The sequence below is a fragment of the Diceros bicornis genome, chromosome 6 (assembly GCF_020826845.1).
Source record: "Diceros bicornis minor isolate mBicDic1 chromosome 6, mDicBic1.mat.cur, whole genome shotgun sequence".
NCBI classification, from domain to species: Eukaryota; Metazoa; Chordata; class Mammalia; order Perissodactyla; family Rhinocerotidae; genus Diceros; species Diceros bicornis.
The window spans coordinates 60834905-60857254 of NC_080745.1; the positions used below are offsets into that span (position 1 = coordinate 60834905).

Sequence of the window (22350 nt, forward strand, 5' to 3'; positions counted from 1 at the left end):
ACCACATTAACAAAATGAGAAATAAAAATCACACAACCATCTCAATAGATGCAGAGAAAGCATTTGACAAGATCAACCACCCATTTATTATAAAAACTTTCAATAAAATGGATATAGAAGTAAAGTATCTTAACATAATAAAGACCATATATACCAAACCCACAGCGAACACCATACTTGACAATGAAAAACTGAAAGCCATTCCTCTGAGAATGGGAACAAGACATGAGTGCCCACTCTGGCCACACTTACTCAACATAGTACTGGAAGTTTTAGCCAGAGCAATTAGGCAAGAAAAAGGAAATAAAAGAGACTCAAATAAAAAGGAAGAAGTAAAACTCTTGCTATTTGCAGATGACATGATTCTACATATAGAAAGCCCTAAACAATCCACCAGAAAACTATTAGAAATAACCAACAACTACAGCAATGTTTCGGGGTATAAAATCAACATACAAAAGTCAGTTGCATTTCTATACACTAACAATGAAGCAGCAGAAAGAGAAATTAAGAATACAATCCCATTTACAATTGCAACAAAAAGAGTAAAATACCTAGGAATAAATTTAACCAAGGAAGTGAAAGACCTATACACTGAAAACTATAAAACATTATTGAAAGAAATCAAAGATGACATAAAGAAATGGAAAGATATATCCTTCTCATGGATTGGAAGAATAAACACAGTTAAAATGTCTATATTACCTAAAGCAGTCTACAGATTCAATACAATCCCAATCGTAATCCCAATGACATTCTTCATGGAAATGGAACAAAGAATCTTAAAATTTATATAGAACAACAAAAGACCACAAATAGCCAAAGCAATCAAGAGAAAAAAGAACAAAGCTGGAGGCAGCACAATCCCTGTCTTCAAATTGTACTACAAAGCTATAGTAATCAAAACAGCATAGTACCGGCAGAAAAATAGATACACAGACCAGTGGAACAGAATTGAAAGCCCAGAAACAAAACCACACATCTATGGGCAGCTGATCTTTGACAAAGGAGCCAAGAACATACAAGACAGAAAGGAAATTCTCTTCAATAAATAGTGTTGGGAAAACTGGACAACCACATACAAAATAATGAAAGTAGACCATTATCTGACACCATACACAAAAATTAACTGAAACTGGATTAAAGTCTGGAATGTAAGAACTGAAACCAAAAACTCCTACAAGAAAATATAGGCAGTACACTCTCTGACATCAGTATTAGCAGCATCTTTTTGAATACCATGTCTAATCAGGCAAGGAAAACAAAAGAAGATATAAACAAATGGGACTACATCAGACTAAAAAGCTTCTACAAGGCAAAGAAAACCATGAACAAAATAAAAAGACAACCCACCAACTGGGAGGAAATATTTGCAAATCATATACCCGACAAGGGCTTAATTTCCAAATTATATAAAGAACTCATACAACTCAACAACAACAAAAAAAAAAAACAATAAAAATGGACAGAGGATATGAACAGAATTTTTCCAAAGAAGATACACAGATAGCCAACAGGCTTCTGAAAAAATGTGCAACATCACTAATTATTAGGATATTGCAAATCAAAACTATGAGGAGATGTCACCTTAGACCTGTCAGAATGGTTATCATAAATTATCAAGACAAAAAATAACAAATCTTGGAGAGGATGTGGAGGAAAAGGAACCGTCATACTCTGCTGGTAGGAATGCAAACGTGTGCAACCACTATACAAAACAATATGGAAATTTCTCAAAAACTTAAAAATAGAAGTACCATATGATCCAGCTATCCCACTACTGGGTATTTATCAAAAGAAAACAAAATCAACAATTCAAAGAGATTCATGCAGCCGTATGCTCATTGCAGTGTTATTCACAATAGGCAAGATGTGGAAGCAACCCAAGTGCCCATCATGGAAGAACGGATAAAGGTGTGGTATATATACACAATGGAATACCACTCAGCTCTAAAAAATACAAAATCGGGCCATTTGCAACAACAAGAATGGATCTTGAAGGTATTCTGCTAAGTGAAATAAGCCAACAGAGATAGACAAACACCATATGATATCACTCATATTTGGAAAATGAACAAACACATACATAAGGAGAACAGATTAGGAGTTACCAAAGGGGAAGGGAGTGGGGGGAGAGTGAAAGGAGTAAAGAGGAACATATGTATGGTGATGGACAAAAACTAGACTATTGGCGGTGAACAGGACACAGGATATACAGAAATTGATATATAATAATGTACATTTAAAATTTACACAATGTTATAAGCCAATATGACCTCAATAAAATTTTTTTTAAAAAATTTAACCATCATTTTGATTAATTCTATCATTTTACAGGTAAAGAAATTAAAGTAGAGGAAAGGTTTTCTTTTTGTGGGGATCTGAACAATGAAATTGTAATCAAATGACCGATAAAATTTACATGTAAAAAGATCCCAAATACACTTCTATAGATTCAGTTGAAAGTGATTTGAATCACAAATGATGTGCAGAAACAATAGGGCATTGTATAATAGGAAACCTGTTGCGTTACCTGATTCTATGCCTGGCTCCTTTACACATTCCAGGATTCTAAGCTTTCAAAAAAAGTTTTATCTTAGCTAAGGAGGTAGAGGATAGTCTGGAATGCCTAGGGGATGTGTGTGTTATGTGAGAGAGAGATTCACAGGTAAAATATGATTTGCAGTCTTTCCTTTCACTTCAATTGGGAGAATAATTTTAAAACACAGTAGTTTGGAATCCAAGTAGAAAATCAGTGTCATTGTGAAAAGCACTTCATAGGTTAGTAGAGCTGACAGTGGGAGGTGTATAACTACCATAAAATTTAACCCTAAATACAATAAAAATGGGAAAATGTTAAGCAAAACTGAAAACAGAGCCAATTACTGTTAGGGATAGGGATTAATAATAGTTGAGGTCTACTTAAATAAGTCATTGTACAACTTAGTATTTGTGTATTTTGCAGAATTATGCTGTAGCAAAAAATTTGTAAAATCTGTGACAATACAGTAAGTAGTGAGTAATATTAAATAATCCATGCTCACACTTTTTAAGTCATGCTTTGTTCCCACAAAAATTATAATTAATGAGAATTGCACAAAGATATGCCAAAGCAATTAAAGCCATACATTAAATTATAAACCATATGTAGTATCATTACTGGTGGGAAGTGTAGGTGGAGATGTTGGAAGAAACCCTCAGACTTGTAGGTGACGCTGACAGTACAGATACAGTCCAATTAAGAGAAATCACATGTCAACTAGTTTGGCAATATAAGGGTATGAAAGGTAATTCACACTTGACAAACATTCCCTAGTGAGATGCCTTGGAATAGGCAACCCACAATTACGCTACGGGAAAAAAATGCTCTTTAATCTTTTGAAAAATGAGACTCAAAAACCTACTTTTATAATGTAATGATTTGAAAATAAACAAAACAAAGCTGGGAGAGAATAGGATTAAAGGACCTTTTACACCCACACTGTATGCACAATCACGAGTGTACACACACAAGAAGCAAACATACACAAAAGCTCTCTTGGTTCTCTACTTCACACTCTCCCTCTTCCACCTGACAGCTGGCAGCCACTACCTGTAACGAAAGATTTGGCCGCTCCTGAAACATTTTCAAGGATGTTATTAGAGAAGACAGCAGTCTGTTAAGGTCAGAGTTACAGAGTATAGCATCACCCACCATTGGTTTTTCTCAACTCCTCCACAAGGCAACGGGCTTCCTCTTGAAGTGGATCCTCAATGTTCCTCTTCCCCATCCCGAAATTCCTCAAGGTCATGAGGGAAAAGCGCTGTATCTCCTTCCATCTCTTCCCATTGCTGAACACTATTCCTATCAGAGGGGAAACAAGCCGGAAGGGAGGTTCTCGGCAAGGAAAAGGAAGCTGACACTTGGCAGCCTCTTGGGTGGACCAAGCTCTGCTGAAGAGATCCTTCAATTCTTATTTTGCATTCTAACCACCCCATTAACAACGCTGAACATGCACACGCACATGTACCATGTCCTTTATTAGCTCTTTCAATCACTTGGAAACAGCCTTTTCCAGAAAACTCCTCTTGCAGATCAGTCAGGGCTTCCTTCTCTGCTTAATATCCATGCAGCACCACGGTGGGCTTCAAGCCCAAATATAGAGTGAACACAGGGCCATAGACTTTTGAGAGCTGGGAAATGGAAAGAAAATGCAAATATTAGCAAAAGAAGTCACAATTTGGTCTATATTTTTTGCATGATGCAGATTGATATTATCATCATTTTATATTTTTATTCTGCCATCACAGCTTTAAATACTTCTGAATTCTATTCATAAATATGATGATTATAGCTGCTACATATGGATGACCTATGATGTACAACGCAGTGACCTAGGCCATTGCTGCACAGATTATATCTAATCCTCACATCAACACATTCAGCAAGTTTATTTGCTCTGTTTCACAAATAAAGAAACTGAAGTCAGAGAAATGAAAATTCTTTTGCAGTGTACCATGGCTGATAAACAGAAGATCCAAATTTGAACTTAGGTTTTGTCAACATCTGATGCTTGAGCAATTTATCAGTCCTAATGCCTCCCCCATTTGGCTGATTGCTTCAGGGTCACCTCTAGGGCTCTTCCCATAGGAATTCTGATTTAGTAGCCCCATAATGAACACAAGAAATCTATATTTTTAAAAATGAGCCCAGATGGGTCTAAACCCACTCCAACTTGAAACCACTTATGTTACTACCACAGAAGGAGAACAAGCATCACAGAGGCAGTGCCAGAACATGCAGCATTTCGTGGAAAAACAATTTCTTCAATCCTGCAGCATTCATAGGGTATAGACAGCAGCTTTTTAAAAATCCAAAAGGATTCTGTTACCACCCCATGGATCCTGAATGATTCTTTCTTTCACTCATTTTTGCTGATCCTGAGCCCATAACTATTTCTTGGCATTAGACAAAATTTCCTTCTTCAGGGAAGTTTTATTTTCATGACTAGTCAAACAAAACCTATAGGTCATAGAGAAAATAACTTCTTGAGTGAAGGCTCTAATCACAAAAGACTTCCATTACCATTTGCCTTCAGGCAAAAGATCACAGCAAATGAAAACATGAAATAATTAAGGGCAGCAATACTCCAGACTTTTGCCGACTTAAATGTTTTTGTTCTCCCAAAATGCATTACTTCATTCTACTATCTGACAAGGAAAAACTGAAAAAAAAGCAATGGAAGTATTGAAACGCAATAGGAGTATTTTCTGTGCAATGATCTATTTTAATCATTTGTCACCAGGAATATATTTTATTTAAAAGTGAAGATTAGTTTGTCTACCCTTTGCAAGCCACTGGAAAAGCACAAAACACACTTCCATTGCTTAATGATTTGCTATTGTCTTTAACATCTAACTGTAGGACTTTTCCAATAACAGGGAGAGGAGCGGGGCCAGGTGGGAGCCTCCCTTTCCTGGACCTCAGTTTCCAGAGTGAAAGAAGAAGCAAATAGGAGAGACAGAGCACCAGAACTACAAGTGGATCCATTGTCTCTTCTTACTTAGACAACTGTGAGCCTGAAATCCAAAGCTTTTACAACACTCTCTGCTAGCTGAACATGTGCCTCTCTGATGTATAAAGAGACCAATCAATCAGCTAAACCAACTCTAATCTCTTTTGAGTGGACGTTTGGTCTACTGATAAGGATAAAAATAAAGTGTTCTGTAGCCTCGCTCTTCTTCTTTCTAATTCCTTATCTTTGAGATTCTGAGATACGACTCAGGAAGTGGTAATTAAAAAACACACACACAAAAATCCTGAGGAGATTTCAAATGCAACTAGGATTAAGAACTACTGGAGGAATTCCATCCAAAACAATGCTCAATATTCTGGATTCTCAGACTGATGATCAGCTCGGAATTAAGAACTTTAGGGGAACCCAGTGCATCCTATTTCTTATATATAAAAAATGTTTATCTTGTAATGTTTTATCAAACACTAAGATCATTTGTCCTTGAAAATGGAAGCCTTTAAATATTTTAATGTATTATACTAACATTATAGCTGCCTAAACATAAAATAGCTAGCATAACTCATATCTTGAATAACTGTATATATATCAAGTAAATGGCTGAGTAAACCTACGTACCTTTTACCATTAAACCCCCTAAAAATCACTGGAGAATAGACTTTATCATTTTTTATTTTTAAAATGGATAAAAGCAGACTCTGGAATCACAGAGCTCACAGGTGGCAGGACTGAGATTAGAACTGAGACCTTCTGATGCCCACTGTGGTGCACTGTGGCTTACACCACAGCTGCCTCAAGAACAATTTTTGAAAAACAAAACAAAACCTCCAAATAGTAATCACTCTGAATTTATACCTCATTGACCCTGTTCACAAAATAACAGGCTTCACATTAAATAAATGTCGCCTATTTGATTCTAAGGATAAAACGGCCATAGATTCTCCACTCTGTTACTCTCTCTGTCACTGTAGAGAAGTATCTTGCTCAGTGTAACTAAGGGAAGAGTCAATCTCAGAGAATTTAGGGGGCCGATCTTGAGAAACTATGGCTTCCCCTGCCTCCCGATTGCTTTCTAGACACAGCTGCTTCTCTTGCTTTTTGGCCTGTCATTGTCAGAAATAATGAAACGAGGTACTGTATGTAGTTGGAGATTCTAGACAGAACAACAGGTGTGGATTCAGTGGAGGATGGGAGGCAGGAACTTCATCAAACAGACCCACAGCACAGAACCACCACAACATGTAGACAGGAGACAACGTACAGCGGTCATGAGGATATAAATATCACTGGAATGATATACATTAGCAGATAAGAATGGCAATGCTTGTACAAAGGCATGTTCTGTAAAGATATCATCATATTTGTTCCACATTGCTTAGTGCAATTATTTCTAAGCCCATTTAGGAAGGGAAAAATTAAGATTTGTCAAGACCCTAGGTACAAAATGTTTTAGTTGTCATGTTTACAGGGAGACTTAGAATTAGAGAATGTTCACACCCATCATAACCCTTTTGGTTCTCTAAATTGTCTTTACCTAACGTAAAATCACTCCCATGTTAATGATGAGGAAGCTGGCCTTGGGGTTTCAGCACCTTGGCCAAAGACACACAGACTGCAGGTGGTAGAGCTCACCCCCCCCCCCCCACGGAGTCCTGCATGCTGCCTCCAAGCAAACCGTTGAGTTCAAGCAAGTTCCTCACATTTACTGAGTGTGCACTATGATTCAGTATTGCATAATACACTCTAAAAAGTGATGTTAAAAATAAATATTTATTTAGTTAATAATTACAGCGACTGTTGATTAAAACGGAGTTCAAAAAGCTTAGTTTTGTAACCTTTGGAACTTGCGTGAGTCTAGGTCTCAGTGAACCTTTTATCTAGAACAAAGAGAAGCTGTAATTTGCTGCTTGACTCACATAGCCTTAAACTCTACGAGATATTCACTAACATATTTTAGGTATAAAAAGCTCAGTTGCTCTCTTAAGAGTAATGTTTTTATTCCCGGAGAGACACATATCTCTGCCCTGGTCCTCCTTCCCCCTACTGAGGGAATACCCTGGTCCTTTCTTTAATAAAATGAAAGAATCATACATAATTAGGAGATAGAAGATATCTCTGAAACCAGTGAGTCTAATCTTTATTTTTAGGAATGGGCAATTTGTAACTCAGTGAAGTGAAGTGTCACCAAAGCAAGACCTTGTCTTAGAATCCAGGTTTCCCCACTCCCAGTTCAGTGACTTCTCACATTGAAGAGAGTTCCCATTGCTGACCAAATGGCTGGACAGGAGACCATCAGTGTGAAGCCCTCTACAGTCACAGAGTAATGCAAACTTTGGCTTGGCTTGAGTTGTGGCTTAGAGCTGTTATATTTTTTTAATTAATAGACATTACTTTTTAGAGCAGTTTTAGATTCATAGAAAAATTAAGCAAAAAGTACAGAAAGTTCCCACATACTCCTTCCCACACTCACACATAGTTTCTCCCACTGTCGACATCCCACACCAGAGTGGAACATTTGTTACAAGTGATAAAACCATCATCAATACATGATTATTAATGAAAGTCCACAGTTTATATTAGGGTTCACTTTTTGTGTTCTACATTCTATAGGTTTTGAAAAATGTACATGGACATTTATATACCCTTATAGTATTATACAGAATAATTTCAGTGCCTTATAAATCACATCCTGTGTGTTCCACGTATTTATTCCTCCCTCCTTCAAGTGCTTGGCAACTGCTGATCATTTTACTATCTCCATAGTTTTTCCTCTTCCTAAATGTCGTATAGTTGGAAGCACACAATAAATAGTCTTCTCAGATTGCCTTCTTTCACTTAGTAATATGCATTAAAGGTTCCTCCATGTCATTTCATGACTACAAAGCTCATTTCTTTTGGCACAATACAATATTCCATTGTATAGTTGTACCATGGTTTACTTATTCATTCACCTACTGAAGGATATCTTGGTTCCTTCCAAGCTTTGTCCATTATGGATGAAGCTGCAACAAAAATTCATGTGCAAGTTTTTGTGTTTTCAACTCATTTGGTAAATACCAAGGAGTGTGATTGCTGGATCATATGGTAAAACTATCTTTAGTTTTGTAAGAAACTTCCAAAGTGTTTTTCACACTGACTTTACCATTTTCCATTCCCACCAGCAATTCATGACAATTCTTGTTGTTACACATCTTGTCAACATGTGATGTTGTCAGGGTTTTGAATTTTAGCCATTCTAGAGCTGTGTATCAATATCTCATTGTTGACTAATTTTGAATTCACTGATGATATATGATGAATGTCTTTTCACCTGCGTGTTTTCCATCAGCATATCTTCTTTGATAAAGTGTCTGTCAGATTTTTTGACCATTTTTCAATTAGGTTGTCTATTACCTTATTGTTGAGTTTAAATGTTCTTTTATATTTTGTATAACATTCCATTGTTTTTGTAAATATTTCACCCTGTTTTCTCATTCTCTTCACAGTGTCTTTCACAGAGCAACAATTATTTACTTTTAATGAAGTCCAGTTTATCAATTTTATTTTCTTCATGTGTTGTGCCTTTTGCATTTTATTTAAAAAGGTATCACCACACATCATCAAGATGCTAGGGTACAAGATTTCCCATTCATATCCTTGCAGGGAAACAATAATTTGTCAGCAATCCATGCACAAAACTGCCTTTGTAGGGGCATTAGGATCCAAGAAGGAGGTTGCACAACCCCATGGGAGTCTAAGACCGAAGAGGGCCATTTTGAGAAGGCAGGCCTTCAGGAGGCAGGCTTGCCAACCACGGTCCTGACAACAGCTCCATCCCCCTGTAGACTCAGCTGCAGCCCCGTTAGCATTGATCCTGCAATCAGCACAGTCCACCAGGGAGCACAGAAGGATCCCTGCCACATATGCTTTGGTATCAGGCCATCTAACAGGGGCCCCAGCTGCGGACCTTGAAGCAGGCTGTGATGCATCTCCAGCCCCTTTTAGTCATTGTCTGGAGCAGTCCTACCTATCTAAAAAGTCTATCTAAGGTCTAGCAAGAGACACGCCCATCTGTGACCCCAGACGTTGGCCCACCAAACTCAGTCCAATGGCAAAGCCAGAAGTGGTCCTGTAACTCGGTTCCAGTCACTCTCAGCTACAGTTTGAGGAATAGTCCTGCCAATGAAGGATCCACCCAATAACTCAGTGAGAGCCCTTCCAAGGAACCAACAGGAGCCACACCTGTCCAAAAACGTGGTAAAAGGCACACCATCTGCAGACTCAACTGTGAACTCTGAAGCAGACTTTTGTCCCAACATCAGCCCTACTGATCAAGGTCTTGGAGACATATCAAATGCCCAGGATGCACATCCCCCTAAGCACCTGGTAACAAGCTTGACAATCACAGACTTTAGTGCCGACCCAGCAGTAACCATGATATCTCGCTCCAACCCCACTCACCTGAGACCACAGAGGCAATCCCACCACCCTGGGACCAAACAGGAGAAGATCTTGACCTGTCAAAACCAGTGTGTGAAGACTAGAATAGATGTTTGTTACTTCAAATGCATAGACACAAACACAAGGCTACCCAGTCCCTAAAGAATCAGTCACCTTTAACACCATCAAAAAAAACTAACAAATAACCAATAACAACAAATAGAGATCTATGAATTGTCTGAAAAGGATTCAAAATAATCATCTTAATTAATCTCGATGAAGTGCAAGAGAACACAGATAACTAAACAAAATCAGGAAAACAATACACGAACAAAATGAAAAGTTTAATAAAGAAATAGAATTCATAAAAAAGAACCAAACAAAAATCCTTGAACAGAAGAATACAATTACTGAACTGAAAATTTCAACTGAGAGATTCAAGGAAAACTCCATCATGCATAAAAAAGAATTAGGAAACTGGAAGGAGACACTGGAAATTAGCCAGTTAGAGGAAAAAAGAGAAAAAAGAATGATGCACCTAACATAGGAGCACCTAAATATATAAAGCAAACATTAATAAATCTAAAGGGAGAAATATATAGCAACACAATAATAGTAGGGGTCTTCAATACCCCATTTTCATCAAAGGATGATTATCCAGACGAAAAATCAATAAAGAAACTTTGGGCTTAAATGATATATTAGACCAGATGGAGTTAAAAGACATTTACAAAACATTCTACTAAAGGCAGCAGAATACATATTCTTTTCAAGCACACATGAAACATTCTCCAGACTAGATCATATATTAGACTACAAAGCAAGTCTTAATATATTTCAGAAGATTGAAATCAAATCAAGACAAATGGTATGAAACTAGCAATCAGTTATAAGAAAACTGGAAAATTCAAAAGTATGTGGAGATTAAATAACATGCTACTGAACAGCTAATGGGTAAGAGAAGAAATTAAAAGAGAAATCCAAAAACATCTTGAGACAAATGAAAGAGGAAATACAACATAAATTTTTTGTTTTGTTTTGTTTTGCTAATAGTTTTATAACCACAACAAATTAGTAGAGAGAATGCCCTCTAAAAGACAACATGATAAAGGTTCAAAGATCAAGGCGTTTCCTTAGCCAAGACTGAAAATTTCAGTCTCTGGTATTCAAATTTTGGCTGCAGTCATTGTTTTTGGATATATCTTTGGATGTGAGGCACAAAACTTATGGGATACACAAAAAGTATTTCTAATAGGGCGGCCCATAGTGATAAATGCTAATTTAAGAAATAGGTATTTCAAATAAAGAAAATAAATTTAAACCTCAAGGAACTAGGAAAAGAAGAAGAAATTACGCCCAAAGATAGTAAAGGAAGGAAATAACAAAGATCAGAGTGAAAACAAATACAATAGAGAGTAAAAGACAGTAGAAATAATAATGCAACTAAGAGATGATTTTTTGAAAAGATAAACGAAATAGGCAAATCTTCAGATAGACTCCCCAGAAAAAGAAGAGAGGACTCAAATAAACAAAATCAAAAATGGAAGAGGAAATATTACAAATGATACCACAGAAATACAAAAGATCATAAGAGACTACTATGACCAATTATAAACCAACAAATTGCCCAATCTAGAATAAATGGATAAATTCCTAGAAATATAAAACCTACTAAGACTGAATCATGAAGAAATACAAAATCTGAACAGACTGATTACTAGTAAGGAAATTGAATCAGTAATCAAAAACCTCCCAACATACAGCATGGTAACCATAGTTAATAATACTATGTTGCATACTGGAAAGTTGCTAAGAGAGTAGACCTTAAGAGTTCTAGTCAGAAGAAAAAAAATATTGTAACTATGTATAGTGACAGTTGTTAACAAGACTTATTGTGATCATTTTGCAATATATACAAATATCAAATCATTGTTTTGTACACCTGAAACTAATATAATATGATATGCCAACTATATCTCAATAAAAAAATAAAAATTAAAAAATAAAATAAATGAGCTCACATAACAAGTTGGTATTGAATTTTTATAAGAATTTTATAAAAATTGGTACACACAACCATTGAGAAGACTCATTTTTCCTTTCATTCTTTCTGCTCTGAGATCACTGATTTCTGTGTACTGTTTGAGCTAGGTAGAACTTAAACTCATTTTTTACAGCACATTTTCTCAGAATTCACCCAAAGATTAAAGCTAATCTCAACATATGTATACATCTGTAAAGCAAAAATAAACATAATCAATATTGAAACATTTTTATGTGGGATTATCCAAATGACTTAAACCCAGCATGTAATTAGTCTCTTGTTTTTTCTATAATGTGAACAGAGACTTTTTGATGATTCTTGGTTAACAAAAAATTCTCAGTTCCACAAGCTAGTCCATCCCACTATTTCTATTTTTTTAAATTGAGGTATAAAAAAATGAAGGGCATAAATTGTATAACTCAGTATGATATATGGATCCATTGTGCCCCTTCCCTGTCGCAGGTCCCAGAGAAAAACGCTATCTCCGACTTCTATCACTATAGATTAGTTTAATCTCTTTAATTTCTTATAAATGGAATCATACAGATGCAATCTTTGTGTCGGCTTCTTTTGTTCATCATTGCGACTGTGGGTTTCCTCCATATTCGCGTGGAGCAGCATTTGCTTTTTTCTCTTGGTGCATAATCAATTGTATGAACATACCAAAATTAATATATCCATTCTACTGTCGATGGGCAATTGTGTTGTTTTCAATCTGTACTATGAGGAATAAAGCTGCCGTCAGCATCCTTGGACATATCTATTAGTAGATATGTGCATTCAACTATCTCGAGTATATAACTAGGAGTGGAATTACTGAGTCATACAACAGAAACATATTTTTAGAATCTGTTGTCAAAAAATTATCCAAACTGGTTGTAATTTCTTTCTGTTTTTAAAATGAGGTAGTTTCCCAGGATAAGTGTCTCTAAAAGAAGGGGGAAAAAAAACCTCCCAGCATACAAAAGTCTCCAGGTCCAAATGGCTTCACTGGTAAATTCTACCAAACATTTAATGAAGAATTAATACCAATCCTTCTCAAACATTTCCAAAAAATAGAAGAAGAGGGAACATTTCCAACTCGTTTTGCAAGGTCAGCATTTTCCTGATACAAAAACCAGACAAGGACATTACAAGAAAAGAAAGTTCCAGGCCAATATCCCTGATGAACATAGATCTAAAAATCCTCAACAAAATATTATCCGACTGATTTAAATATATTAAAAGGATCATGTACCATGATCAAGCCAGATTTACTCCAGGGATGCAAGGATGGTTCAACACCTGCAAATCAATCAAAATATGTTCCTTTCAACAGATACAGAAAAAGCATTTGACAAAATTCAAATTTTCACTCATGATAAAAATTCTCAACAAAGTGAATACATAAAGAATGTACCTGAACATAATAAAGGCTGTACATGGCAAGCCCACCTCTAACATCATGCTCAACATTAAAACACTAAATCTTTTCCTCTAATGTCAGGAATAAGACAACGGTGCCACTCTCTCACTTTTATTCAACAGAATATTTCAAGTTCTAGTGAGAACAATTTGGCAAGAAAAAGAAATAAAAGGCATCCAAATAGGAAAGGAAGAAGTAAAATTGTCTCTATTTGCAGATGACATGACATGACATTATATAGAGAACATCCTAAAGATTCCACCAAAGAACTGTCAGAACAAATAAATGATTCAGGCAAGTTGCAGGATACAGAATGAGTACACAAAAATTAGTTGTGTTTCTACATGCTATTAATGAGTTATCAGTAAGAGAACAATCCAATTTGCAATTTCATCAAAAAGAATAAAATACCTATGAATAAATTTAACCAAGGTGGTAAAAGACCTGTACCCTGAAAACTATGGGACATTGAAGAAGACATAAATAAATGAAAAGATATTTCATGTTCATGGACTGGAAGAATTAATACTGTTAAAACGTCCATAGGACCCAAAGAAATGTACAGATTCAATGCAATCCCTATCAAAATTCCAATGGCATTTTTCAAAGAAATAGAACAGACAGTCCTAAAATTTGTACGGAACCACAAATGAGCCCAAATAGCCAAAGTAATTGAGAAAGAAGAACAAAGCTGGCGGCATCACAGTTCTATATTTCAAACTCTATTACAAAGCCATTTAATCAAAACATTATGGTATTGGCATAAAAACAGACATAAATTAATGGAAGAGAACAGAGAGCCCAACAATAAACTTACACATATATAGTCAATAATTTATGATGAGGGAGCCAAGAATATACAAGGGTGAAAAAGTAGTCTCTTCAGTAAATGGTGTTGGGAAAACTGGACAGACACATGCAAAAGAATGAAACTGGGCCACTACCTTAGACCACACAAAAATATCAACTCAAAATTGACTAAATACTTGAAGGTAAGAGCTAGAAGATAGGGGATATTGTCCTTGACATTGGTCTTGGCAATAATTTTTTGGATTTGACACCAAAATAAAAGGCAACAAAAGGCAATATAAACAAGTGGAACTACATCAAACTAGAAAGCCTCTAGCTTTCTAGAGACAAAAGGAAACCATTATCAAAACGAAACAGTAACCTACAGAATAGGAGAAAATATTTTCAAATCATATATGTGATTAAGGTTAATATCCCAAATATATAGAGAACTTGTACAACTAATAGGGGAAAAAAATCCAATTAAAAAAATGGGTAGAGAATCTGAATAGACATTTTTCCAAAGAAGACAACCAAATGGCCAACAGGTACATGAAGAGGTGCTCAACGTCACTAATCACCATGGAAATGCAAATCAAAACCACAATTAGATATCATCTAACATCAGTTTGATGACTGTTATCAAAAAGTCAGAAAATAAGTGCTGGCAAGAGAGTGGAGGAAAGGAGACATACACGGTTTGTGGGAATGTAAATTGTTACAGTTATTATGGAATAGAGTATGGAGATTCCTCAAAAAATTAAAAATAGAGCTATCATATAATCCACGAATCCCACCTCTGAGTATATATCCAAAGAAAATGAAATCCGTGTCTCAAACAGATATCTGCATTCCCATGTTCACCGCAGTATTATTCACAATAGCCAAGATATAGAAACAACCTAAGTCTGCTGATGAATGAATGGATAAAGAAAATATAATATAATATATAGTGGAATATTATTTAGCCATAAAAAAGGAAATCTTGCCATTTGCAATGATGTAGATAAAACTGTAGGGGTTATACTGAATGAAATAAACCAGACAGGGAAATAGAAATAGTATATGGTTATCACTTCTATGTAGAATATTTTTAAAAAAGGCAAAATCACAGATACAGGGAATAGAATGGTGATTGCTGGGAGATGAGGGTGGGGGAAATGGGGAGATATTAGACAAAGTGGACAAATTTTGCATTATAACATGAATAAGTTCTAGATATCTAGATGTACAGCATGGTAATATTGTTAATAATACTTTACTGTATACTTGAAATTTCCAGAGAGTAGACCTTAAGTGTCCTCAACACACCAAAAAAAAAAGGTCACTCTGAGGTGATGGATGTGTTCATTAACTTGACTGTGGTAATCATTCACAATGTATATCAAACCATCAGATTGTACCTTAAACATATGCTAGTTTGATTTGTGAATTATACTTCAATAACCTGGAAATTAAAATGAAATTTCTATTTAATATTTTTTAATATTTTCTGATTTTATGCTGGCATTCTTTATCTTTCTGTTTATATTTCTATAAACATTTCCATCATACTTGCTATATTGCCACTTTCAGATAATTCTAGTACTTAGATTTAACAGCTTTTTCTTTCTATGGTCTTCTCTTTATTCTCATAATTTTGTAAGTATCTTGTTTTCTGTAAGTGTGCTTATTTGATTTAGCTTTTGCTCTGTTGAAATATAAAATACATCCAGTAAAGTGCGTTAATTTTAAATAGACTTTTTGGTGAATTTTTACGTATCTATACACCTTCATAAGCACCATCCACATCAAGATCTAAAACATTTTCCAACACCCCAGGACGCTCTCTCTTGGCCTTTTCCAGTCTACTCACCAGAATAAACCATTAGTCTGACTTCTGTCAATGAAGGTTAGTTTTGCCTATTCTACAAATGTACAAAAATAGAATCTTACACAATGTATTTTTTGATGTCTGCTCTTTCCTTCAGCCTTATATCTATGATATTTACACGTTTCCACAAGTAGCTCTGGTTTGTACTTTTTAATTGATAGTTGTATTCCATTGCATGAATATGACATGATATGTTTATCTAATGTTAATGGACAATGGGTTAGTTCCAGTTTGTGGCTACTATGAAGAAAGCTATTGTGAACACTCTTGTTCATGTCTTTTCTTAGATGTGTGCACACATTTTCTCCAGGGTATACAACTAAGAGTAAAGTCTCTGGACTCTAAGGATAGGCATGCGTCTAGATTTAGAACATATGAGCAAACATTTCAGAGTTTTTAAACAAGTTATTCACCCACCAGCAATATATGAGAGCTCCAATTGTAGCACATCATCATGAACACTTGGGATTTTCAGCCTTTGTTTTTTCCATTTTGGTTGGTATGTATTAGTAATTCATTTGTGGTTTTAATTTTTATTTCCAATATAACTAATAAACTTGAGTACCTTTTCTCATGACCACATGGATATCCTCTTCTGTGAAGTGACTGTTCAAACATTTTTCCCATTTAAAAAATATTTAGGGTGTCTTTTTTTTTTTAGTTTTTTATGTAATCTGATTATAAACCCTTTCACTGATATATTAACTGCAAGTATTTCTCCCACTCTGTAGCTTGCCTTTTGATTAGCTTAAACGACACATTTTGATGAATAAGAGTTGAAATATTAATTTAAATAAAGACCTATTTATCGATCTCTTGTAATTAGTGATTTTTGTGTCCTATTTTTAAAAGTTGTTTGCAGCTCTCAAGGACATAAAAACTTCGTCTTATGTTTTACACTAGAGGCTTTATAGTTTTATTTTTCACACTTCTATCTATGATCCTTCTCAAATTACTCTTTGTAAACAACTTGTAGGGAACAAGTTGTATTTTCTTCCAACTGAATATCCATTTCATCTAGCATCAATTATTGAGATCATCCTTTTCCTATTAAATTAAGTGGCATTCTCACGTGACCATATAGGTGTAAGTCTGTTTATAAACTCTATTCTATTCCATTCCAAGTTGCTATCCACCTGCCAATACCCCACTGTCCTAATTATTAGAGCTTTAAAGTAAGTGTTGACATCTGATGTGTAAGTCCTCCGTCCTTCTACTCCTTCTTCTTTTTCTTCTTCTATGTTGTCGTCAGTATAATGGCTTGTTTGCATTTCCTCACAAATTTTAGTATCTATTGGTCAGTTCCCACTGAAATTCTGATAAGATTTTGATTGAGAATTCATTTACTCCACAGTACACTTTGAGGACTGACAACTTAAGAATATTAATTTTTTTCAATTTATGAATGTGGTATAACTCTCCATGTATTTGGGTATTCTTTAATTTCTCACAGCAATATTATGTAGTTTGCAGTGTTGAGGTGTTGTGCATTATACACTAGATTTATTTATAGGTATCTGAGGAGGGGTTTAGTTTATTTTATATGGTTAACAATATCATCATCTAATTATTTGTCATTAGTATAAAGAAATAAAATTCATTTTTATATTAACCTTGTATCCAGTTCCTATGGCCACACTCCTTTACCACCAGCAGTATACTTTTATTCAGATACACATTTACACCCTCAAGACCTAAATAGAACATTCCTAACAGTTTATGTTTATTTTTGTTGAGTGAACACTCTGAACTAGTTCTGTAAAGTTTCTATTCTTTGTCATGTGCATCCACTAAAGCCTCTGCTAACTAGCTTACTGCTCATCTAATGATTAGACAGATATTTCCTTAGTAGTTTAGAACTGAAAAATCTCCTAGTTTTTGCAAGAGGGGGTATCTGTGTGTTGGAGCATGACTTCAACACTCATTCAGGCGGTTTATTATTATTTATTATTCTGCCTTAGCCTTCTTCACTTCTTGCTTACACAGAGCCTTAAGGTTAGCCAGAGGTGAGAGCTTAGGTCTTCTCAGGTCTTTCTGAGCATGTGTGGACTTCCATAATGTCTCAGTAATATGTCACAGTTTTTCAAAGCCTCTTATGAACATCTCATTCCCCAGCTTTTCCTTTTAAGCTTTTTGGTTAGTCTATTGATTTCCCCAACTGTTATCCACAGCTCCAGGCATTCACACTTTTCAGAAATGGCTTCTAATCGTTTTCAACAAATGCGTCTGGAGAAAAGGCTGTTCGTTCTCGGCAAACTCATAGTCAGACCAAATAAAGAAAATCCTGCATGTTGGGTATTTCTAAGGAACCACAAGATAGGTCAACTAATGACAATTCTCTGGGAATAAGGCTTTGAAGGAGCTCCAACTCCGTCTGCCACCTTCAGTGGCTGTTAGCTGGCAGCTTTTGACATGATTATTGTCTATAGCTTTGCAAGCTACCTCAGGGCTGGGGAGATCAAGAAAGGGAATAAGGCAAGTTAAAATACCACAAAGCTCACAGTTCTTACTGATATTTATCCATTTTTCCTGAAAACACTGCAGATTGATGCAAGGATTTGGCTAATTTCCAGAGTTCTGAAAAGGTGATTTTTGCCGGTGCTCACGTTGTTTTATGTTGGAGAGAATTTTCTGAAGTCATTATTCCACACCATTTTTCTCACATCCTTCAGTCTAAAATTGAATAGAACTAATGAGAGTGTATAACTTTACTTTTTTCAAACTTACGGGCGAAAGGTTCAACATTTCACCATGATATAAACATTGTCTAGGATTTTGGAGATATCTTTTTCGGATGAGAAAATCCCATATTTTTATCAATTTGCTAGAATGTTTATCATAAACAAATGTTGAACTTTATCAATTTTTTGTACATTTATTGAGAAGATCACATGTTTTGTTAGCTGAGTTTTTATTTTTACTGAGTGCTACACATTGTCCATCAAATAATGCAATGATAATTTGAGGCTCTGGGTGACATTACCTTGCTCCAGCCAAAAGTATGCTCTCATCAAGCAGAAAATATTTAGGGGTGGATCAATGTAACGCACTCAGTGATTGAAATTATTTAAAGAGGACTCTAGTCTTATAAGGATTCTTCAAATTCAGGCTGATTCTTAATCCTTGGTTGCAGACCTTCATTGCTACCTTCAAGCTTCAACTGAAGTCCAAGTGTTTACTTGATCTTTCCTGCTTGGCTAGCTCTGAACTCCATTTTTTTCCTACTAGCCCTGGGAATGTGCCAAAAATTATTTTCAGGTTCTAAAGTCTAATTTAGGAAAATGACATTTTATAGTCAGGCTTTCTGCCTCTCAGATCTTGATTTCAAATCAACAATCACGTCAAGGGTAAAATCACATAAAAATTCAGTCTTCCCAATATGGATGTCCCAAACCCTCTGTGGTCTTGTCCCCACAAATCCTCATAACTTTTATCACTTTCCCATGTTGACAAACAAATATGTATGTAAATATATGTGTGTATGTGTGTGTGTGATGAGTCAGACAGAGATACATAGATATAGATGTTATTTCAGAAAATTTCTGGTCATTGCAGCAAAATATTATTTGCAGATGATAGGATATCCTACTTGAAAAATCCGTGAAAGATAAGTAAAAATTACTAAGTATACCAAAAAATTCAATCTGCAGCATATACAAAGGTTTGGTCAAATAGTGTTTCTATTACACTCATGATAGAAAAGTAAACATATATAATTTTTAGTGCATTATGCTTCAGTATCTATGAAAAATAAATGTGCAGATATATGTGTAGACACATCACATCCAGGAAAGTATCATAAAGAAATAGTACAGGAATAATAAAAGATATATGCACGTAGTAGCATGTAACAAAAGTTCAAAAGTAGCAAAAGTTAAAAAATAATCTAAATATCCTTGAATAGTGAGGTAATTTTAATATTATTAAATATTATAAAATTATTTAGCCATTCAACAGGTTATTATGAGATATATTTATTTATACTGCTTGTATCACTATATGTTACTATATAAATGTCACCATCAAATCATAGCTATATTATTTATAAATATATATGTGTATATAAACATATTTATATTACATATAAATATATACATATGTGTGTATGTATATATGCACAAACATACACATAAAAACACTCATGTATATTTCCGGATGTGTGTGTTCAAATATAACCATTCATACATATTATCTTCCCCTCTTCTTTGCCTTAATATATCTGTGTGCATACGACTTTAACCACTAGGGGAGAAGAGGAAGGATACTCTTGGACAGACCAACAAATTCAAGTTTTATCTCATGTTATTCCCACTGAGTGAAATGATTTTCCTCTGTTTTCTGCTACGTGTATACACATACATATACACACACCTATACAAATATATGCATCACATTTGAATAACCATAGGGAAAATACGGAAAGTATACATGCCAAATTGTCAAGAGATCATTCCCCCGGAGAGCTAGATAGGAAAAAGAGATGAGTGAATTTCATATATTATTGTTTTTAAAAAAGTTCTAACTCATGGGATAATTTCCAATTTTTAATTTTTAATAAAAGAAATACAACGTGTATCAGATGCCTTCAATTTTGCACACACTGCAGATGAGATGTAGTTTAGATTTAAAATTGTGTTATAAAAAGAAGCTCATTGGAGACAAAACGGTGAGCTTTATTTCATGCAGGGAAATTTGAACTGAGTCTTAAAGGATGGGGAAAATTAGAAGAGACAGGGCTCAGAATGTCATTTCTGCTGTTAAGGGAGAGGTGGATAATGGCTAACACCCAGGACAGAAAGCATCTGGCTTGTTCAGATGAGGCTGGAGAGTCTCGCTCTGAGATCTGACAGCCTGCTCTTTACTCAGACTGGAATGAAACAGAGCTCATAGAAGGGCGGTATAGAACCTATCCCATTGACAACTGGGGTGGTGTCAATGTCCTTTGGATCAAGCAGAGGTTTCAAGGTAAAATGCTGTAAAATGGTGGTCAGGAGTAAAAACAGCTCCATGCGGGCCAGGCCTTCTCCAACACAAACTCTTTTTCCTAAAAATGACACATAAATTAAATATTCATTTAATTCTATTTCTGAGTTAGCACACATGGAGGCTTAAATTAATGTGGAATGAATAAAGAAATATATTAATAAATGACTAATTAACCTATGGCTTCTTCCACCTACACCCAAACCTGGTTTCTTTCATTTCCTCAGCACATATTTCTGTGTGCATGCTATATGGAAAAATATTTTATGTACACTCACATTGAAATTGCTTTGCTGAGGCTAGCCAATGATGTCTTTCTACACACACACGCACACACACATGCACACACACACACTCACCTATCCCAATTGGCATCAGACACACACTATACTTTTCCATCTACCTCCCAAGGCTCAACAATAGATTTATTTGTCTTTATCTGGATTCTAAAGGAGAATCTTAAACTCGTCATGTCTCTGCTTTAAAACATTTCAAGAGCTTACCATTGGGAAGTATATAAAGACATATAATGAACGAGCCACAAGCACTGCTATCTCTTCACTACTCCCCTACACAGACTAGCAATTGGAAATGTTAACTGAGATTCCAGTCATTCCTCAACTGAAATATTCTTCCCCTCTGCCCTGCCTGCTGATATTCTCCACAAGCTTATAGAATGAGTTCAGATGTCATTTATTCTATGAAAACTTCCTTCACCTGCTCAGGGTGTACAATTCACTCCCTTATCTGCTCTCCACAACACTCATTAATACTTCTAATACAGCACAGTTCACATGAAATTATATTTATTCATCTGTCTCACAGACTGGAGTATAAAATCTTAAGATAAGTCCTTAGGTCTTGTAATGATTCCCACAGCGTCAGGACAAAAGCAGGCCTGTAATCCCTGCGAATTGAATAGAAATCTCAAGCAGGCTCATTCTGCAATAGTGGACCCAAAACACAGGAAGAAAGACCAGGAGCAGTACAGCAGAGTCCTGTTTTGAGATCATCCTGGACACTGCACATACTCTTGGGACCACAATACCCAGAGTTTCTCAATATGTATTTTCTTAGATATTCAATCAGGAGTAGATTTCCTATTTTTGTCCCTGTTTCAGTTACTCCAGTAGGAAAGGCCCTTCACCCTCTGCCCTTCCCCCTGCTTCTCCTTTGGAATGTGCTGAATATTCTCCATCCCTCCCTCCTCCAGATACATTCTGTGTTTGTTTGTCTTCCATGCCTATGCTGTGTTTGGGAAGCTGATTCTAGGGACTGCATAAATCCAGAAGTTATTTCCATTTTGGGTTCTGAATAAATTCAG

General features: G+C 35.5%; 2 protein-coding genes and 1 pseudogene across 4 annotated transcripts in view; 1 reads left to right on the forward strand and 2 right to left on the reverse strand.

Moving 5' to 3' along the window:
* LOC131407280 (cytochrome P450 2C31-like) overlaps positions 1-5530 on the reverse strand; it is a 136279-nt gene extending 130749 nt beyond the window's left edge. The window contains 3 exon segments of the mRNA XM_058543589.1: positions 3695-3844; positions 4011-4173; positions 5357-5530. Coding sequence (XP_058399572.1) covers positions 3695-3844; positions 4011-4173; positions 5357-5530 — 487 coding nt within the window.
* The window catches only part of LOC131407284 (cytochrome P450 2C9-like), a 556896-nt pseudogene that overhangs the window by 296733 nt on the left and 237813 nt on the right, over positions 1-22350 (forward strand).
* Positions 20587-22350, reverse strand: part of LOC131407278 (cytochrome P450 2C21-like) — a 42262-nt gene continuing 40498 nt past the window's right edge. For all 3 annotated transcript variants that reach the window (XM_058543587.1, XM_058543586.1, XM_058543585.1), the window contains one exon: positions 20587-21087. In XM_058543587.1, the coding sequence (XP_058399570.1) occupies positions 20906-21087 (182 nt within the window). In that variant the 3' untranslated portion in view covers positions 20587-20905. The remainder of the gene's footprint in view (positions 21088-22350) is intronic.